The sequence below is a fragment of the Lampetra fluviatilis genome, chromosome 68 (genome assembly GCF_964198595.1).
Source record: "Lampetra fluviatilis chromosome 68, kcLamFluv1.1, whole genome shotgun sequence".
Taxonomy (NCBI): Eukaryota; Metazoa; Chordata; class Hyperoartia; order Petromyzontiformes; family Petromyzontidae; genus Lampetra; species Lampetra fluviatilis.
This window is the reverse complement of record NC_136342.1, coordinates 3,158,355-3,174,597: the sequence shown is the minus strand read 5'-3', so window position 1 is coordinate 3,174,597 and position 16,243 is coordinate 3,158,355. Positions and strand designations below refer to the sequence as shown.

The 16,243-nt window shown below is 53.1% G+C and overlaps 1 protein-coding gene across 1 annotated transcript in view; it reads left to right on the top strand.

Moving 5' to 3' along the window:
• Nucleotides 1-2,919: 2,919 nt before the first annotated feature.
• LOC144952499 (ATP-dependent RNA helicase A-like) overlaps nt 2,920-16,243 on the top strand; it is a 66,669-nt gene continuing 53,345 nt past the window's right edge. Inside the window, 6 exon segments of the mRNA XM_078882944.1 lie at nt 2,920-3,003; nt 5,014-5,165; nt 6,394-6,534; nt 13,780-13,918; nt 15,213-15,385; nt 16,123-16,243. The exon segment at nt 16,123-16,243 is cut by the window's right edge and continues 28 nt beyond it. Coding sequence (XP_078739070.1) covers nt 5,055-5,165; nt 6,394-6,534; nt 13,780-13,918; nt 15,213-15,385; nt 16,123-16,243 — 685 coding nt within the window. The 5' untranslated portion in view covers nt 2,920-3,003; nt 5,014-5,054.

The window sequence follows — 16,243 nt, the reverse complement described above, 5'->3', positions numbered from 1 at the left end:
TCTGTGGGTGGGTGGTTGAGGGGATGAGTGGGTGTGTGGATGAATGAGTGGGTGGGTGAATGAGTGGGTGGGTGAGTGAATGAGTGGGTCAATTAATTAGTGGGTGAGTGAATGAGTGGGTGGGTGAGTGAATGGGTGGGTGGGTGAGTGAATGAGTGGGTGGGTGAGTGAATGAGTGGGTCAATTAATTAGTGGGTGAGTGAATGAGTGGGTGGGTGAGTGAATGAGTGGGTCAATTAATTAGTGGGTGAGTGAATGAGTGGGTGGGTGAGTGAATGAGTGGGTCAATTAATTAGTGGGTGAGTGAATGAGTGGATGGGTGAGTGAATGGGTGGGTCAATTAATTAGTGGGTGAGTGAATGAGTGGGTGGGTGAGTGAATGAGTGGGTCAATTAATTAGTGGGTGGGTGAATGAGTGGGTGGGTGAGTGAATGAGTGGGTCAATTAATTAGTGGGTGAGTGAATGAGTGGGTGGGTGAGTGAATGAGTGGGTCAATTAATTAGTGGGTGAGTGAATGAGTGGATGGGTGAGTGAATGGGTGGGTGGGTGAGTGAATGAGTGGGTGGGTGAGTGAATGAGTGGGTCAATTAATTAGTGGGTGAGTGAATGAGTGGGTGGGTGAGTGAATGAGTGGGTCAATTAATTAGTGGGTGAGTGAATGAGTGGATGGGTGAGTGAATGGGTGGGTGGGTGAGTGAATGAGTGGGTGGGTGAGTGAATGAGTGGGTCAATTAATTAGTGGGTGAGTGAATGAGTGGGTGGGTGAGTGAATGAGTGGGTCAATTAATTAGTGGGTGAGTGAATGAGTGGATGGGTGAGTGAATGGGTGGGTGGGTGAGTGAATGAGTGGGTGGGTGAGTGAATGAGTGGGTCAATTAATTAGTGGGTGAGTGAATGAGTGGGTGGGTGAGTGAATGAGTGGGTCAATTAATTAGTGGGTGAGTGAATGAGTGGATGGGTGAGTGAATGGGTGGGTGGGTGAGTGAATGAGTGGGTGGGTGAGTGAATGAGTGGGTCAATTAATTAGTGGGTGAGTGAATGAGTGGATGGGTGAGTGATTGGGTGGGTCAATTAATTAGTGGGTGAGTGAATGAGTGGATGGGTGAGTGAATGGGTGGGTGGGTGAGTGAATGAGTGGGTGGGTGAGTGAATGAGTGGGTCAATTAATTAGTGGGTGAGTGAATGAGTGGGTGGGTGAGTGAATGAGTGGGTCAATTAATTAGTGGGTGAGTGAATGAGTGGGTGGGTGAGTGAATGAGTGGGTTGGTGAGTGAATGGGTGGGTGGGTGAGTGAATGAGTGGGTCAATTAATTAGTGGGTGAGTGAATGAGTGGATGGGTGAGTGAATTGGTGGGTGGGTGAGTGAATGAGTGGGTCAATTAATTAGTGGGTGAGTGAATGAGTGGATGGGTGAGTGAATGAGTGGGTGAGTGAATGGGTGGGTGGGTGAGTGAATGAGTGGGTCAATTAATTAGTGGGTGAGTGAATGAGTGGATGGGTGAGTGAATGAGTGGGTGAGTGAATGGGTGGGTGGGTGAGTGAATGAGTGGGTGGGTGAGTGAATGGGTGGGTGGGTGAGTGAATGGGTGGGTGGGTGAGTGAATGAGTGGATGGGTGAGTGAATGAGTGGGTGAGTGAATGGGTGGGTGGGTGAGTGAATGAGTGGGTCAATTAATTAGTGGATGAGTGAATGAGTGGATGGGTGAGTGAATGAGTGGGTGGGTGAGTGAATGGGTGGGTGGGTGAGTGAATGGGTGGGTGGGTGAGTGAATGAGTGGATGGGTGAGTGAATTGGTGGGTGGGTGGGTGAGTGAATGAGTGGGTGAGTAGTTGAGTGAGGAAGTAGGAGGGAGAGGGAGGAGGAATTAAGGAGCAAGTAGGAGGGGGGAGAAGGAGGAAGATGGAGGGGGGAGGGAGGAAGTAGGAGGGGGGAGGGGAGGGGGCAAGTAGGAGGGGGGAGGGGAGGGGGCAAGTGGGAGGGGAGGGGAGAGAGAAGGTAGGGGGGAGGGAGCAAGTAGGAGGGGGGAGGGAGCGAGGGGGGAGGGAGGAAGTAGGAGGGGGGAGCAAGTAGGAGGAGGGGGGAGGGGAGAGGAGGGGGGAGGGAAGGGGAGGGGGGAGAGGGAAGGGGGGGGAGGAGGGAGAGGGGAGGGGGGGGAAGGGAAGGGGGGAGAGGGAAGGGGAGGGGGGAGAGGGAAAGGAAGGGGGGAGAGGGGAGGGGGGGGAAGGGGAGGGGGGAGAGGGAAGGGGGGGGAGGAGGGAGAGGGGAGGGGGGGGAAGGGGAGGGGGGAGAGGGAAGGGGAGGGGGGAGAGGGGAGGGGGGGAAGGGGAGGGGAGAGAGGGAAGGGGAGGGGAGAGCGGGGAGGGGGGGAAGGGGAGGGGGGGAAGGGGAGGGGGGGAAGGGGAGGGGGGAGAAGGGAGGGGGGGGAAGGGGAGGGGGGAGCGGGAAGGGGAGGGGGGAGCGGGGAGGGGGGGAAGGGGAGGGGGGGGAGGGAAGGGGAGGGGGGAGCGGGGAGGGGGGGGAAGGGGAGGGGGGAGCGGGGAGGGGGGGGAAGGGGAGGGGGGAGAGGGCAGGGGAGGGGGGAGAGGGAAGGGGAGCGGGGAGGGGGGGAAGGGGAGGGGGGGAAGGGGAGGGGGGGAAGGGGAGGGGGGAGAAGGGAGGGGGGGGAAGGGGAGGGGGGAGCGGGAAGGGGAGGGGGGAGCGGGGAGGGGGGGGAAGGGGAGGGGGGGGAGGGAAGGGGAGGGGGGAGCGGGGAGGGGGGGGAAGGGGAGGGGGGGGAGGGAAGGGGAGGGGGGAGCGGGGAGGGGGGGGAAGGGGAGGGGGGAGAGGGAAGGGGAGGGGAAAGCGGGGAGGGAGGGGAGAAGAGGGAGGCGCAAAAAAGGAGGGGGCGGATTGGACGTGGCGGGTCACGTGGCCACGGCGCGGACCAATGGGCGCGCGGCGTCTCGGCCTCTCGCTGAGCCGAGTGGAGTTTGGCTTCACGCAGAGCGCGCTGAGGCGTTCGGTAAGAAGCGTTGACAACCCACACGCACCACACCGCACGCCCCACACCGCACACTCCACACGCCGGGGGGAGAGCCAGCGGCAGAGGCGGTGGTTTTGCGAGGAGACGGCGGTAGGTGAGACGTGAGCGAGGTGCGGTAGTCGTGGCGGTGGTGGTGGTTGCGGCCTAGTTCTAGTCGAGGCAAGAGTGTCCCCTCAAAATAATGTGATTTAATATTTCACTACTTATAATTGTAATGTCATTTAACGTATCACTACTTCTAATAATGTGCTTTAACATATCACACAAATAATAATAATGTCATTTGATATATCCTTATAATAATAATGTCATTTAACATATCACTACTGAAAATTATAATGTCATTTAACATATCACTACTTATATTAATGTCATTTAACATATCACTACTTATATTAATGTTATTTAACATATCGATACATTTAATTACATTAACATCGCTTACAACGAGTTCATCAAGGGGCTATCTGTGCCAGGCAATAGTTCAATAAATCTCTAATAATTAACCTGATATAATTTATTTATAATTTGTGTATCTACGATCAGACCGCTTAACAACTACTCCAAACATTTTTCCACAATATTTGACGACTCGGGTTCAACTTCTTATATTTAAAGACTTAAATTTCGATTTAAAGCTTTCGTGACTGCAGGGATTCATCTTCTTGGTTCTTTCGGTAAACTCATCACGTAGAATGGAAATAATAAAATAATAAAAATAAAACATAATAAAATAATTCTCACGACGTTTCGGCCACAACGCAAGCAGCCGTCCTCAGGTGACGAACAGGTCTGTCGGGAAGACAGCGTCTGAATGAAACAGCACCAAGCTTGGAGCGTATATTTAAGCTGGGTTGGAGGGGGAAGAGCGCCTTGACAAAATAATTTGCATATGCAGATGAATTTAGCATATTTAAAGACTTAATTCATCGGAAACCGCTGAATTTAAAGATTCCGTAATTTTTTTGTTATTCTAAACAAACACGAAATTTACTCAATAGTCTACGGGGGAAAGTCTGCAATCTTTTACCGTTTTAGAATTATTCAGATGTGAACATCATAAGATGCACATTTGTTTCGTTCCGATATATCTCAAAAGCACTAAAAGATGCAACCCAACCCTATCAAAAAGATACAACCCAACCCTATCAAAGGAAAAAAAAACCTTAATCTGATATGTGGAATGGTTTCTGAATGGCACCACGCAAACGAACGTGTTCTTGGGGCATTTAAACATCGATATTTGGTGGCCTTAAAATGAAAAATCTCGGATTTTCAGATCTCTCTTCCTGTTATTTGTGTCCTAAAATCTACCTGGGTACCAAATTGCATCTTTCTCCCTTGTCGGAAATTACCCTAGAGGTTATTCAGACGTACAGATTAAGGTATTTATTTAGATAGATAGAAGATTGATTTTTCTCTCCTGTTATTTGTGTCCTAAAAGCTACCTGGGTACCAAATGTCATCTTTATACCTTGTCGGGAAATACCCTAGAGGTTTTTCAGACATACAGATTAAGGTCTTTATTTAGATAGATAGAAGATTGATTTTTCTCTCCTGTTATTTGTGTCTTAAAAGCTACCTGGGTACCAAATTTCATCTTTCTACCTTGTCGGGAAATACCCTAGAGGTTTTTCAGATGTACAGATTAAGGTCTTTATTTAGCTAGATGGAAGATAGATTTTTCTCTCCTGTTATTTGTGTCCTAAAATCTACCTGGGTACCAAATTTCATCTTTCTACCTTGTCGGCAATTACCCTAGAGGTTTTTCAGACGTACAGATTAAGGTCTTTATTTAGATAAATAGAAGATAGATTTTTCTCTCCTGTTGTTTGCGTCCCTAAATTCTACCTGGGTACCAAATGTCAGCTTGCCTACCCTTTCGGCAAGTACCCTATAGATGTTTGAGACCTTACAGATGAACGACACTTGCCCCCAACAGCCTGTTAAGTCCATGAGGGGGAATCTTTGTCTTTGTTGTGCGTGTAGGTGGAGAGGCGTTGTAAGGAGGAGGAGGAGGAGAGACCGACATGGCCGACATCAAGAACCACCTCTACGCGTGGTGCGGCAAGCGCAAGCTCACGCCCACCTATGATATCCGCTGCGGGAACAGCAAACACCGGCCCACCTTCACCTGCGAGGTGCGGCTTGTACCGACGCGGCCACTACGGCTAACGCTCGACTCGCGTAGAACACATCCTGTCCCTCTCGCTCATGTGTCACCTCCCGCGTGTCTCTCTCCCCGCGTGTCTCTCTCCCCGCGTGTCTCTCTCCCCGCGTGTCTCTCTCCCCGCGTGTCTCTCTCCCCGCGCGCCTCTCTCCCTGCGTGTCTTTCTCCCCGCGTGCCTCTCTCCGCGCGTCTCTCTCCGCGCGTCTCTCTCCCCGCGTGTCTCTCTCCCCGCGTTTCTCTCTCGCTCATGTGTCATCTCCCGGGCGTTTCTCTCCCCGTGTGTGTCCCCGCGTGTCTCTCTCCCCACTTGTCTCTCTCCCCGCATGTCTCTCTCCCCGCCTGTCTCTCTCCCCGCGTGTCCCTCTCCCCGCGTGTCTCTATCCCCGCCTGTCTCTCTCCCCGCGTGTCTCTCTCCCCGTGTGTGTCTCTCCCCGCGTGTCTCTCTCCCCGCATGTCTCTCTCCCCGCGTGTCTCTCTCCCCGCGTGTCTCTCTCCCCGCGTGTCTCTCTCCCCGCCTGTCCCTCTCCCCGCGTGTCTCTCTCCCCGCGTGTCTCTCTCCCCGCGTGTCTCTCTCCCCGCGTGTCTCTCTCCCCGCGTGTCTCTCTCCCCGCCTATCGCTCTCCCCTCATGTAGCACCTCCCTGTGCATCACACCTCACCGTGCGTTACACCTCCTCCTCACCGCACGTGCGTCACACCTCACCGCTCGTCACACCTCCTCACCACACGTGCGTCACACCTCCTCACCGCTCGTCACACCTCCTCACCACACGTGCGTCACACCTCACTGCTCGTCACACCTCCTCACCGCACGTGCATCACACCTCACCGCTCGTTACACCTCCTCACCACGCGTCACACCTCCTCACCGATCGTCACACCACCTCACCACTCGTCACACCTCACCACGCGTCACACCTCCTCACCACTCGTCACACCTCCTCACCACTCGTCACACCTCACCACGCGTCACACCTCCTCACCACTCGTCACACTCACCACTCGTCACACCTCCTCACCACGCGTCACACCTCCTCACCACGCGTCACACCTCCTCACCACGCATCACACCTCCTCACCACGCGTCACACCTCCTCACCACGCGTCACACCACCTCACCGCTCGTCACACCTCACCTCTCGTCACACCTCCTCACCGCTCGTCACACCTCACCTCGTGTGCGTCACCCCCTCACCGCAGGTGCGCGTCGAAGGCTACACCTACACCGGCATGGGCAACTCGACGGCGAAGAAAGACGCGCAGAGCAACGCGGCGCGCGACTTCGTCAACTACCTAGTCCGCGTGGGCGAGATGAAACCTGAAGAGGTGCCGGCCCTCTCGGTGAGACACGCACCGCACTCTGCCACCCCCCCCCCCTCGCCTTTCACGGACGGCACGCTCACTCACTCACCCGCTCGCTTAGCAGTTCGCTCAGCACCTCGCCAACTCACTCACTGCCAACTCACTCACTCGCTCACTCACCCGCTCACTTGGAAGTTGGCTGAGCAGTTTGGTCGCTCGCTCACCCGCTCACTTTGAAGTTGGCTGAGCAGCTCGCCCACTCGCTCACTCACTCACCCGCTCACTTAGAAGTTGGTTGAGCAGTTTTCTCGCTCGCTCACTCACTCACTCGCTCACTTAGAAGTTGGTTGAGCAGTTTTCTCGCTCGCTCACTCACTCGCTCACTTATAAGTTGGTTGAGCAGTTTTCTCGCTCGCTCACTCACTCACTCACTTAGAAGTTGGTTGAGCAGTTTTCTCGCTCGCTCACTCACTCGCTCACTTAGAAGTTGGTTGAGCAGTTTTCTTGCTCGCTCACTCACTCGCTCACTTAGAAGTTGGTTGAGCAGTTTTCTCGCTCGCTCACTCACTCACTCGCTCACTTAGAAGTTGGTTGAGCAGTTTTCTCGCTCGCTCGCTCACTCACTCGCTCACTTAGAAGTTGGTTGAGCAGTTTTCTCGCTCGCTCACTCACTCACCCGCTCACTTATAAGTTGGTTGAGCAGTTTTCTCGCTCGCTCGCTCACTCACTCACCCGCTCACTTATAAGTTGGTTGAGCAGTTTTCTCGCTCGCTCGCTCACTCACCCGCTCACTTATAAGTTGGTTGAGCAGTTTTCTTGCTCGCTCACTCACTCACCCGCTCACTTATAAGTTGGTTGAGCAGTTTTCTCGCTCGCTCACTCACTCGCTCACTTATAAGTTGGTTGAGCAGTTTTCTCGCTCGCTCACTCACTCACCCGCTCACTTAGAAGTTGGTTGAGCAGTTTTCTTGCTCGCTCACTCACTCACTCGCTCACTTATAAGTTGGTTGAGCAGTTTTCTCGCTCGCTCGCTCACTCACTCGCTCACTTATAAGTTGGTTGAGCAGTTTTCTTGCTCGCTCACTCACTCACTCGCTCACTTATAAGTTGGTTGAGCAGTTTTCTCGCTCGCTCACTCACTCACTCGCTCACTTATAAGTTGGTTGAGCAGTTTTCTCGCTCGCTCACTCACTCACTCGCTCACTTATAAGTTGGTTGAGCAGTTTTCTTGCTCGCTCACTCACTCACTCGCTCACTTATAAGTTGGTTGAGCAGTTTTCTCGCTCGCTCACTCACTCACTCGCTCACTTATAAGTTGGTTGAGCAGTTTTCTTGCTCGCTCACTCACTCACTCGCTCACTTATAAGTTGGTTGAGCAGTTTTCTCGCTCGCTCACTCACTCACTCGCTCACTTATAAGTTGGTTGAGCAGTTTTCTCGCTCGCTCACTCACTCACTCGCTCACTTATAAGTTGGTTGAGCAGTTTTCTCGCTCGCTCGCTCACTCACTCGCTCACTTAGAAGTTGGTTGAGCAGTTTTCTTGCTCGCTCGCTCACTCACTCGCTCACTTAGAAGTTGGTTGAGCAGTTTTCTTGCTCGCTCGCTCACTCACTCGCTCACTTAGAAGTTGGTTGAGCAGTTTTCTCGCTCGCTCACTCACTCACTCGCTCACTTATAAGTTGGTTGAGCAGTTTTCTTGCTCGCTCACTCACTCACTCGCTCACTTAGAAGTTGGTTGAGCAGTTTTCTTGCTCGCTCGCTCACTCACTCGCTCACTTAGAAGTTGGTTGAGCAGTTTTCTCGCTCGCTCACTCACTCACTCGCTCACTTATAAGTTGGTTGAGCAGTTTTCTCGCTCGCTCGCTCACTCGCTCACTTATAAGTTGGTTGAGCAGTGTGCTCGCTCGCTCGCTCGCTCACTCGCTCACTTAGAAGTTGGTTGAGCAGTTTGCTCGCTCGCTCACTCACTCACTCACTCACTTAGAAGTTGGTTGAGCAGTTTTCTCGCTCGCTCGCTCACTCACTCGCTCACTTATAAGTTGGTTGAGCAGTTTTCTCGCTCGCTCACTCACTCACTCGCTCACTTATAAGTTGGTTGAGCAGTTTTCTCGCTCGCTCACTCACTCACTCGCTCACTTAGAAGTTGGTTGAGCAGTTTTCTCGCTCGCTCACTCACTCACCCGCTCACTTAGAAGTTGGTTGAGCAGTTTTCTCGCTCGCTCACTCACTCACCCGCTCACTTATAAGTTGGTTGAGCAGTTTTCTCGCTCGCTCGCTCACTCGCTCACTTAGAAGTTGGTTGAGCAGTTTGCTCGCTCGCTCGCTCGCTCACTCGCTCGCTTACTTATAAGTTGGTTGAGCAGTTTTCTCGCTCGCTCGCTCACTCACTCGCTCACTTATAAGTTGGTTGAGCAGTTTTCTCGCTCGCTCACTCACTCACTCGCTCACTTATAAGTTGGTTGAGCAGTTTTCTTGCTCGCTCACTCACTCGCTCACTTCTAAGTTGGTTGAGCAGTTTTCTCGCTCGCTCGCTCACTCGCTCACTTAGAAGTTGGTTGAGCAGTTTGCTCGCTCGCTCGCTCGCTCACTCACTCGCTCACTTATAAGTTGGTTGAGCAGTTTTCTCGCTCGCTCGCTCACTCACTCGCTCACTTATAAGTTGGTTGAGCAGTTTTCTCGCTCGCTCACTCACTCACTCGCTCACTTAGAAGTTGGTTGAGCAGTTTTCTCGCTCGCTCACTCACTCACTCGCTCACTTATAAGTTGGTTGAGCAGTTTTCTCGCTCGCTCACTCACTCACTCGCTCACTTATAAGTTGGTTGAGCAGTTTTCTCGCTCACTCACTCACTCGCTCACTTAGAAGTTGGTTGAGCAGTTTTCTCGCTCGCTCGCTCACTCACTCGCTCACTTAGAAGTTGGTTGAGCAGTTTTCTCGCTCGCTCGCTCACTCACTCGCTCACTTAGAAGTTGGTTGAGCAGTTTTCTCGCTCGCTCACTCACTCACTCGCTCACTTATAAGTTGGTTGAGCAGTTTTCTCGCTCGCTCACTCACTCACTCGCTCACTTATAAGTTGGTTGAGCAGTTTTCTCGCTCACTCACTCACTCGCTCACTTAGAAGTTGGTTGAGCAGTTTTCTCGCTCGCTCGCTCACTCACTCGCTCACTTAGAAGTTGGTTGAGCAGTTTTCTCGCTCGCTCGCTCACTCACTCGCTCACTTATAAGTTGGTTGAGCAGTTTTCTCGCTCGCTCACTCACTCACTCGCTCACTTAGAAGTTGGTTGAGCAGTTTTCTTGCTCGCTCGCTCACTCACTCGCTCACTTATAAGTTGGTTGAGCAGTTTTCTCGCTCGCTCACTCACTCACCCGCTCACTTAGTAGTTGGTTGAGCAGTTTGCTCGCTCGCTCGCCCGCTCATTTAGAAGTTGGCTGAGCAGTGTGCTTTCTCGCTCGCTCACTCACCTGCTCACTTAGTAGTTGGTTGAGCAGTTTTCTCGCTCGCTCACTCACTCGCTCACTTAGTAGTTGGTTGAGCAGTTTGCTCGCTCGCTCGCCCGCTCGCGCAAACTCACACTCACCAAATCACTTGCTTCCTCACTAGCCACGTCACTCGCTTGCCCGCACGATCGCTCGCTCACTCACTCACTCACCCACAAACTCACTCACTCACCACTCACTCACTCATTCACCACTCACTCACCACTCACTCACTCACCACTCACTCACTCACCACTCACTCACTCACCACTCACTCACTCACCACTCACTCACCACTCACTCACTCACCACTCACCCACTCACTCACTCACCACTCACTCACCACTCACTCACTCACCCACGAACTCACTCACCACTCACTCACTCACCCACTCACTCACCACTCACTCACTCACTCACCCACTCACTCACTCGCTCACTCACCCACGAACTCACTCACCACTCACTCACTCACTCACCACTCACTCACTCACCACTCACTCACCACTCACTCACTCACTCACCACTCACCCACTCACTCACTCACTCACCACTCACTCACCACTCACTCACTCACCCACGAACTCACTCACCACTCACTCACTCACCCACTCACTCACCACTCACTCACTCACTCACCCACTCACTCACTCGCTCACTCACCCACGAACTCACTCACCACTCACTCACTCACTCACCCACTCACTCACTCACTCACTCGCTCACTCACCCACGAACTCACTCACCACTCACTCACTCACCACTCACTCACTCACTCACCACTCTCTCACTCACCACTCACTCACTCACCACTCTCTCACTCACCACTCACTCACCACTCACTCACTCACCACTCACTCACTCACTCACCACTCTCTCACTCACCACTCACTCACCCACGAACTCACTCACCACGTCACTCACTCACTCACCACTCACTCACTCACCACTCACCACTCACTCACTCACCACTCACTCACTCACCACTCACTCACTCACCACTCACTCACTCACTCACCACTCACTCACTCACCACTCACTCACCACTCACTCACTCACTCACCACTCACTCACTCACTCACCACTCACTCACCACTCACTCACTCACCACTCACTCACTCACCACTCACTCACTCACTCACCCACTCACTCACTCACCCACTCACTCACTCACCACTCACTCACCACTCACTCACTCACCCACTCACTCACTCACTCACCACCACCCACCACCACCCACCACTCACCACCACCACTCACCACCACCACCACCACACACCACCACACACTCACCACACACCACCACCACCACTCACCACCACCACCACTCACCACCACTCACCACACACTCACCACCACCACCACCACCCACTCACCACCACACACCACTCACCACACACTCACCCACACCACACACCACCACTCACTCCACCACCACTCACCACTCACCACTCACTCACCACCACCACCACTCACTCACCACCACTCACTCACCCACCCACTCACTCACACACCCACACACCACACACCCACTCACCACTCACTCACTCACCACTCACTCACTCACTCACCACTCACTCACCACTCACTCACTCACCACTCACTCACTCACCACTCACTCACCACTCACTCACCACTCACTCACTCACTCACCCACTCACTCACTCACTCACCACTCACTCACCACTCACTCACCCACTCACTCACTCACCACTCACTCACTCACCACTCACTCACCACTCACTCACTCACCACTCACTCACTCACCACTCACTCACTCACCACTCACTCACTCACCCACCACTCACTCACTCACTCACCACTCACTCACCACCCACTCACTCACTCACCACTCACTCACTCACCACTCACTCACTCACCACTCACTCACTCACTCACCACTCACTCACCACTCACTCACTCACTCACCACTCACTCACTCACCACTCACTCACCACTCACTCACCACTCACTCACCACTCACTCACTCACCCACTCACTCACTCACCACTCACTCACTCACCACTCACTCACCACTCACTCACTCACTCACCCACTCACTCACTCACTCACCACTCACTCACTCAGCACTCACTCACTCACTCACCACTCACTCACCACTCACTCACCACTCACTCACTCACTCACCCACTCACTCACTCACCACTCACTCACTCACCACTCACTCACCACTCACTCACTCACTCACTCACTCACCCACTCACTCACTCACCACTCACTCACTCACCACTCACTCACTCACCACTCACTCACTCACTCACCACTCACTCACTCACCACTCACTCACTCACCACTCACTCACCACTCACTCACTCACCACTCACTCACTCACTCACCACTCACTCACTCACCACTCACTCACCACTCACTCACCACTCACTCACTCACTCACCACTCACTCACCACTCACTCACTCACCACTCACTCACCACTCACTCACCACTCACTCACCACTCACTCACCACTCACTTACTCACTCACCACTCACTCACTCACTCACCACTCACTCACTCACTCACCACTCACTCACTCACTCACCACTCACTCACTCACCACTCACTCACTCACCACTCACTCACTCACCACTCACTCACTCACTCACCACTCACTCACTCACCACTCACTCACCACTCACTCACCACTCACTCACCACTCACTCACTCACCACTCACTCACTCACCACTCACTCACTCACCACTCACTCACTCACCACTCACTCACTCACTCACCACTCACTCACCACTCACTCACCACTCACTCACCACTCACTCACCACTCACTCACCACTCACTCACTCACCACTCACTCACTCACTCACCCACCCACTCACTCACCACTCACTCACTCACTCACTCACCCACTCACCACTCACTCACTCACCACTCACTCACTCACTCACCCACTCACCACTCACTCACTCACCACTCACTCACTCACTCACCACTCACTCACTCACTCACACACTCACTCACTCACTCACCCACGAACTGGAGTGCTCGCTCATTCACTCGAACGCTCACCGAATCACTCCCTTGCGCGATGACTCTCTTAACGTGCTCACCATCTCACCAAATCCATCATCACTCTCTTGCCTGCTTGATCACTCAACCCGCCCAACTACTCGCCGGCTCACTCGTCCCTCATTTGCCTGCCCGATCGCTCGCCCTCCCGCCCAACGGCTCATTCAATGGCTCGCTCGTGTAATAAAGCTCGTTGAGACGACTTCTTGAATCCGTCTTTTATTCAACTTATGTTACAGTTCCTTCACGCTGCTGAGAGGCAGCGTGAGAGGGACAGATAGAGAGAGAGAGACGCACTGCCACGTGGCAACCCGGAGCCCCGCTCCCGCGTGGCCACCTTCCTCGGTTCGTTCCCGTTCTGACCACGTGTCGTTCGTCTCCACCCCTATTTATACCCGGGTCACGTGATACATTTCCGCCAATCCTCGTTAGCCTGCATGGAAACTTCCAGGCTCCCTCGCCAGCTCCCGGGACCACGCCCCTGACTCGTCTCCCCATTGGCTGTGGCCAAAGCCAGCAGAACCAATCCTTACAGCCTGGGGCCATGTCCCCAGGCTTCCCCCCCATTGGCTGTAAACCAGGACCGGTAGAACCAATCACCATGACGAGTTGTGATACGTCATATTACACTTGTAAGCTCAATCGCTCGCTCACTCAATCGCTCAACTGGCCCTCGGTCACTCGCCCCGCCCGCCCGCCCGCCCACCTACCCGGCCGTAAAGATACAAAACTCGCGTTGTTGTTGTTGTTGTTGTGCGTGCGTTGAAGGTGCCTCTCGCTCTTCCGATGGTCATTCCGAAGACGGAGGGTCCGTCGTCGCTGCCGGGAGAGGGGTTACTTCCTACGGGGGGACCCCTACCCCCTCACCTCGCGCTGGGAGGGGGGCAGGGGGGGGGGACCCGCCCCCCAAGGTACGCGACCGCAAAAAAAATAAACTAAACGCACGGTGAGACTCTTCATTGTGTCAGCGTGCGGTGTGTCCGATTCTGTTGCGGATCAACCTCCACGCCTGGGGCCGTGGACGTGAATTGATTAATGACTCGTGGATTATCTTCTTGGTTCTTTCGGTAAAGTCACGTAGAATGGAAATAATAAAATAATGAAAATTATTCTCACGACGTTTCGGCCACAACGCAAGCAGCCGTCCTCAGGTGAAGAACAGGTCTGTCGGGAAGACAGCGTCTTGATATGCAAATTCCTTTGTCAAGGCGCCCTTCCCCCCTCCAACCCAGCTTTAATATACGCTGCCAAGTCTGGTGGTGCCCATTCAGAAGGCTGTCTTTCCGACAGACCTGTTCTTCACCTGAGAACGGCTGCTTGCGTTGTGGCCGAAACGTCGTGAGAGTTATTTTATTATGTTTTATTTTTATTATTTTATTACTTCCATTCTACGTGACTTTACCGAAAGAACCAAGAAGATGAATCCCTGCAGTCACGAAAGCTTCACATCGAAATTTGACTCGTGGATTAGTTTCCCCTGGAGCCCAAATTAATTGTCTTAAAAACAGTTGCGCATTGCTTGCCGTGGAAATGTTCATTTACGAGTCAGGCATGTACACCATTGGAACCTCATTTGCCAGTAGAAAGATATGATAATTGTTTTTTTACCCTTCTATCTGGCAACAAAACTGACACCTTTTTTACAAGGAGTCGTGTTTGCATAGACCACAATACCTGCAGCCATAATGCAAACAATAAACACAACTCTGATGATGGATATGCACTGTCCTTGAAGTTGATTGGTCCACACCCGAAACAGCTTTCCTTAGAGCCTAGTCTCACATGGTGTTGGAGCAGATGACGCCAAAAGGCGCACAACTCAAAGACAATGCACCATCAGAGTATGAGAGCTCATAAAAAAGGTGTCAGTTTTGTTGCTTAGATAGAAGGGTAAAAAAACAATTATCGAGTGAGGCGTGCTTAAGCCGAACAAAGACGTTGCTCCGGTTAATACGTAAATCCACGCGATCCCCTCTACAGTACAGTAGTTGCAATATCTTTACAAGGGCTCCTGGGAAGTGTTTGTATCTCAGAGTTAATCGGCAGAAGCGCTTAATAAAGCACCGGCACAAGCCCTTACTTGGAAAGCTGCCTCCAAGTCGTCCGACACTTCTCACCACACGGTAAAATAAATAAAAATGTAGCTTCAAATCGCTCCACATCTGTCCTCTCCACTGCGTTAGGGTTTGGTGGTGGCGGTGGTGGCATCGGCGGTGGTGGCGGTGGCTACGGCGGAGGCTACGGCGGTGGCGGTGTTGGAGGTAGTGGCGGTGGTGGTGGTGGTGGTGCTGGCGGTGACGGTGGCTACCAGAGCGACCGAGGCTTGAACCTGAAGGAGTACTACATGAAGAAGGAGCAGGAGGAGAATGAGGCGGTGAGTGTGTGGGGGGGGGGGGGGGGGAATGGCGCACACACCAAAGACAACATTCCCCACCACTCCAGATATACCGCAGGCGTCAGGGTCGGGATCGAACCCACGACCTCATGCGTACCAGGCGAGGTAGTTAACATCTCGTCACACGCAAACTCCAGATATACCGCAGGCGTCAGGGTCGGGATCGAACCCACGACCTCATGCGTACCAGGCGAGGTAGTTAACATATCGTCACACGCAAACTCCAGATATACCGCAGGCGTCAGGGTTGGGATCGAACCCACGACCTTCTGCACACCAGGCGAGGTAGTTAACATCTCCTAGCCACCGTGATGACGATGATGAGAGAGAGACACGCAATCTCCAAATATACAGCAGCAGGCGTCGGGGTCGGGATCGAACCCACGACCTCATGCGTACCAAGCGAGGTTGTTAACATCTCCTAGCCGCCGTGATGACGATGATGAGAGAGAGACACGCAAACTCCAGATATACAGCAGTAGGCGTCAGGGTCGGGATCGAACCCACGACCTCCTGTATACCAGGCGAGGTAGTTAACATCTCCTGGCCACCGTGATAATGATGAGAGAGACGCAGACTTCAAAAATACAGCAGCAGACATCGTCAGGGTCGGGATCGAACCTGCGACCTCCTGCACACCAGGCGAGGTAGTTAACATCTCCTGGCCACCCACCCCCCACTCCCCGTAACTTTTCCGCCTCCTATTTCCCTGTCAGACGCTGGAGTCGGAGGAGGTCGACCTGAACGCCGGGCTGCACGGCAACTGGACGCTGGAGAACGCCAAGTCGCGTCTGCACCAGTACTTCCAGAAGGAGCGTATCCAAGCTGACTACACCT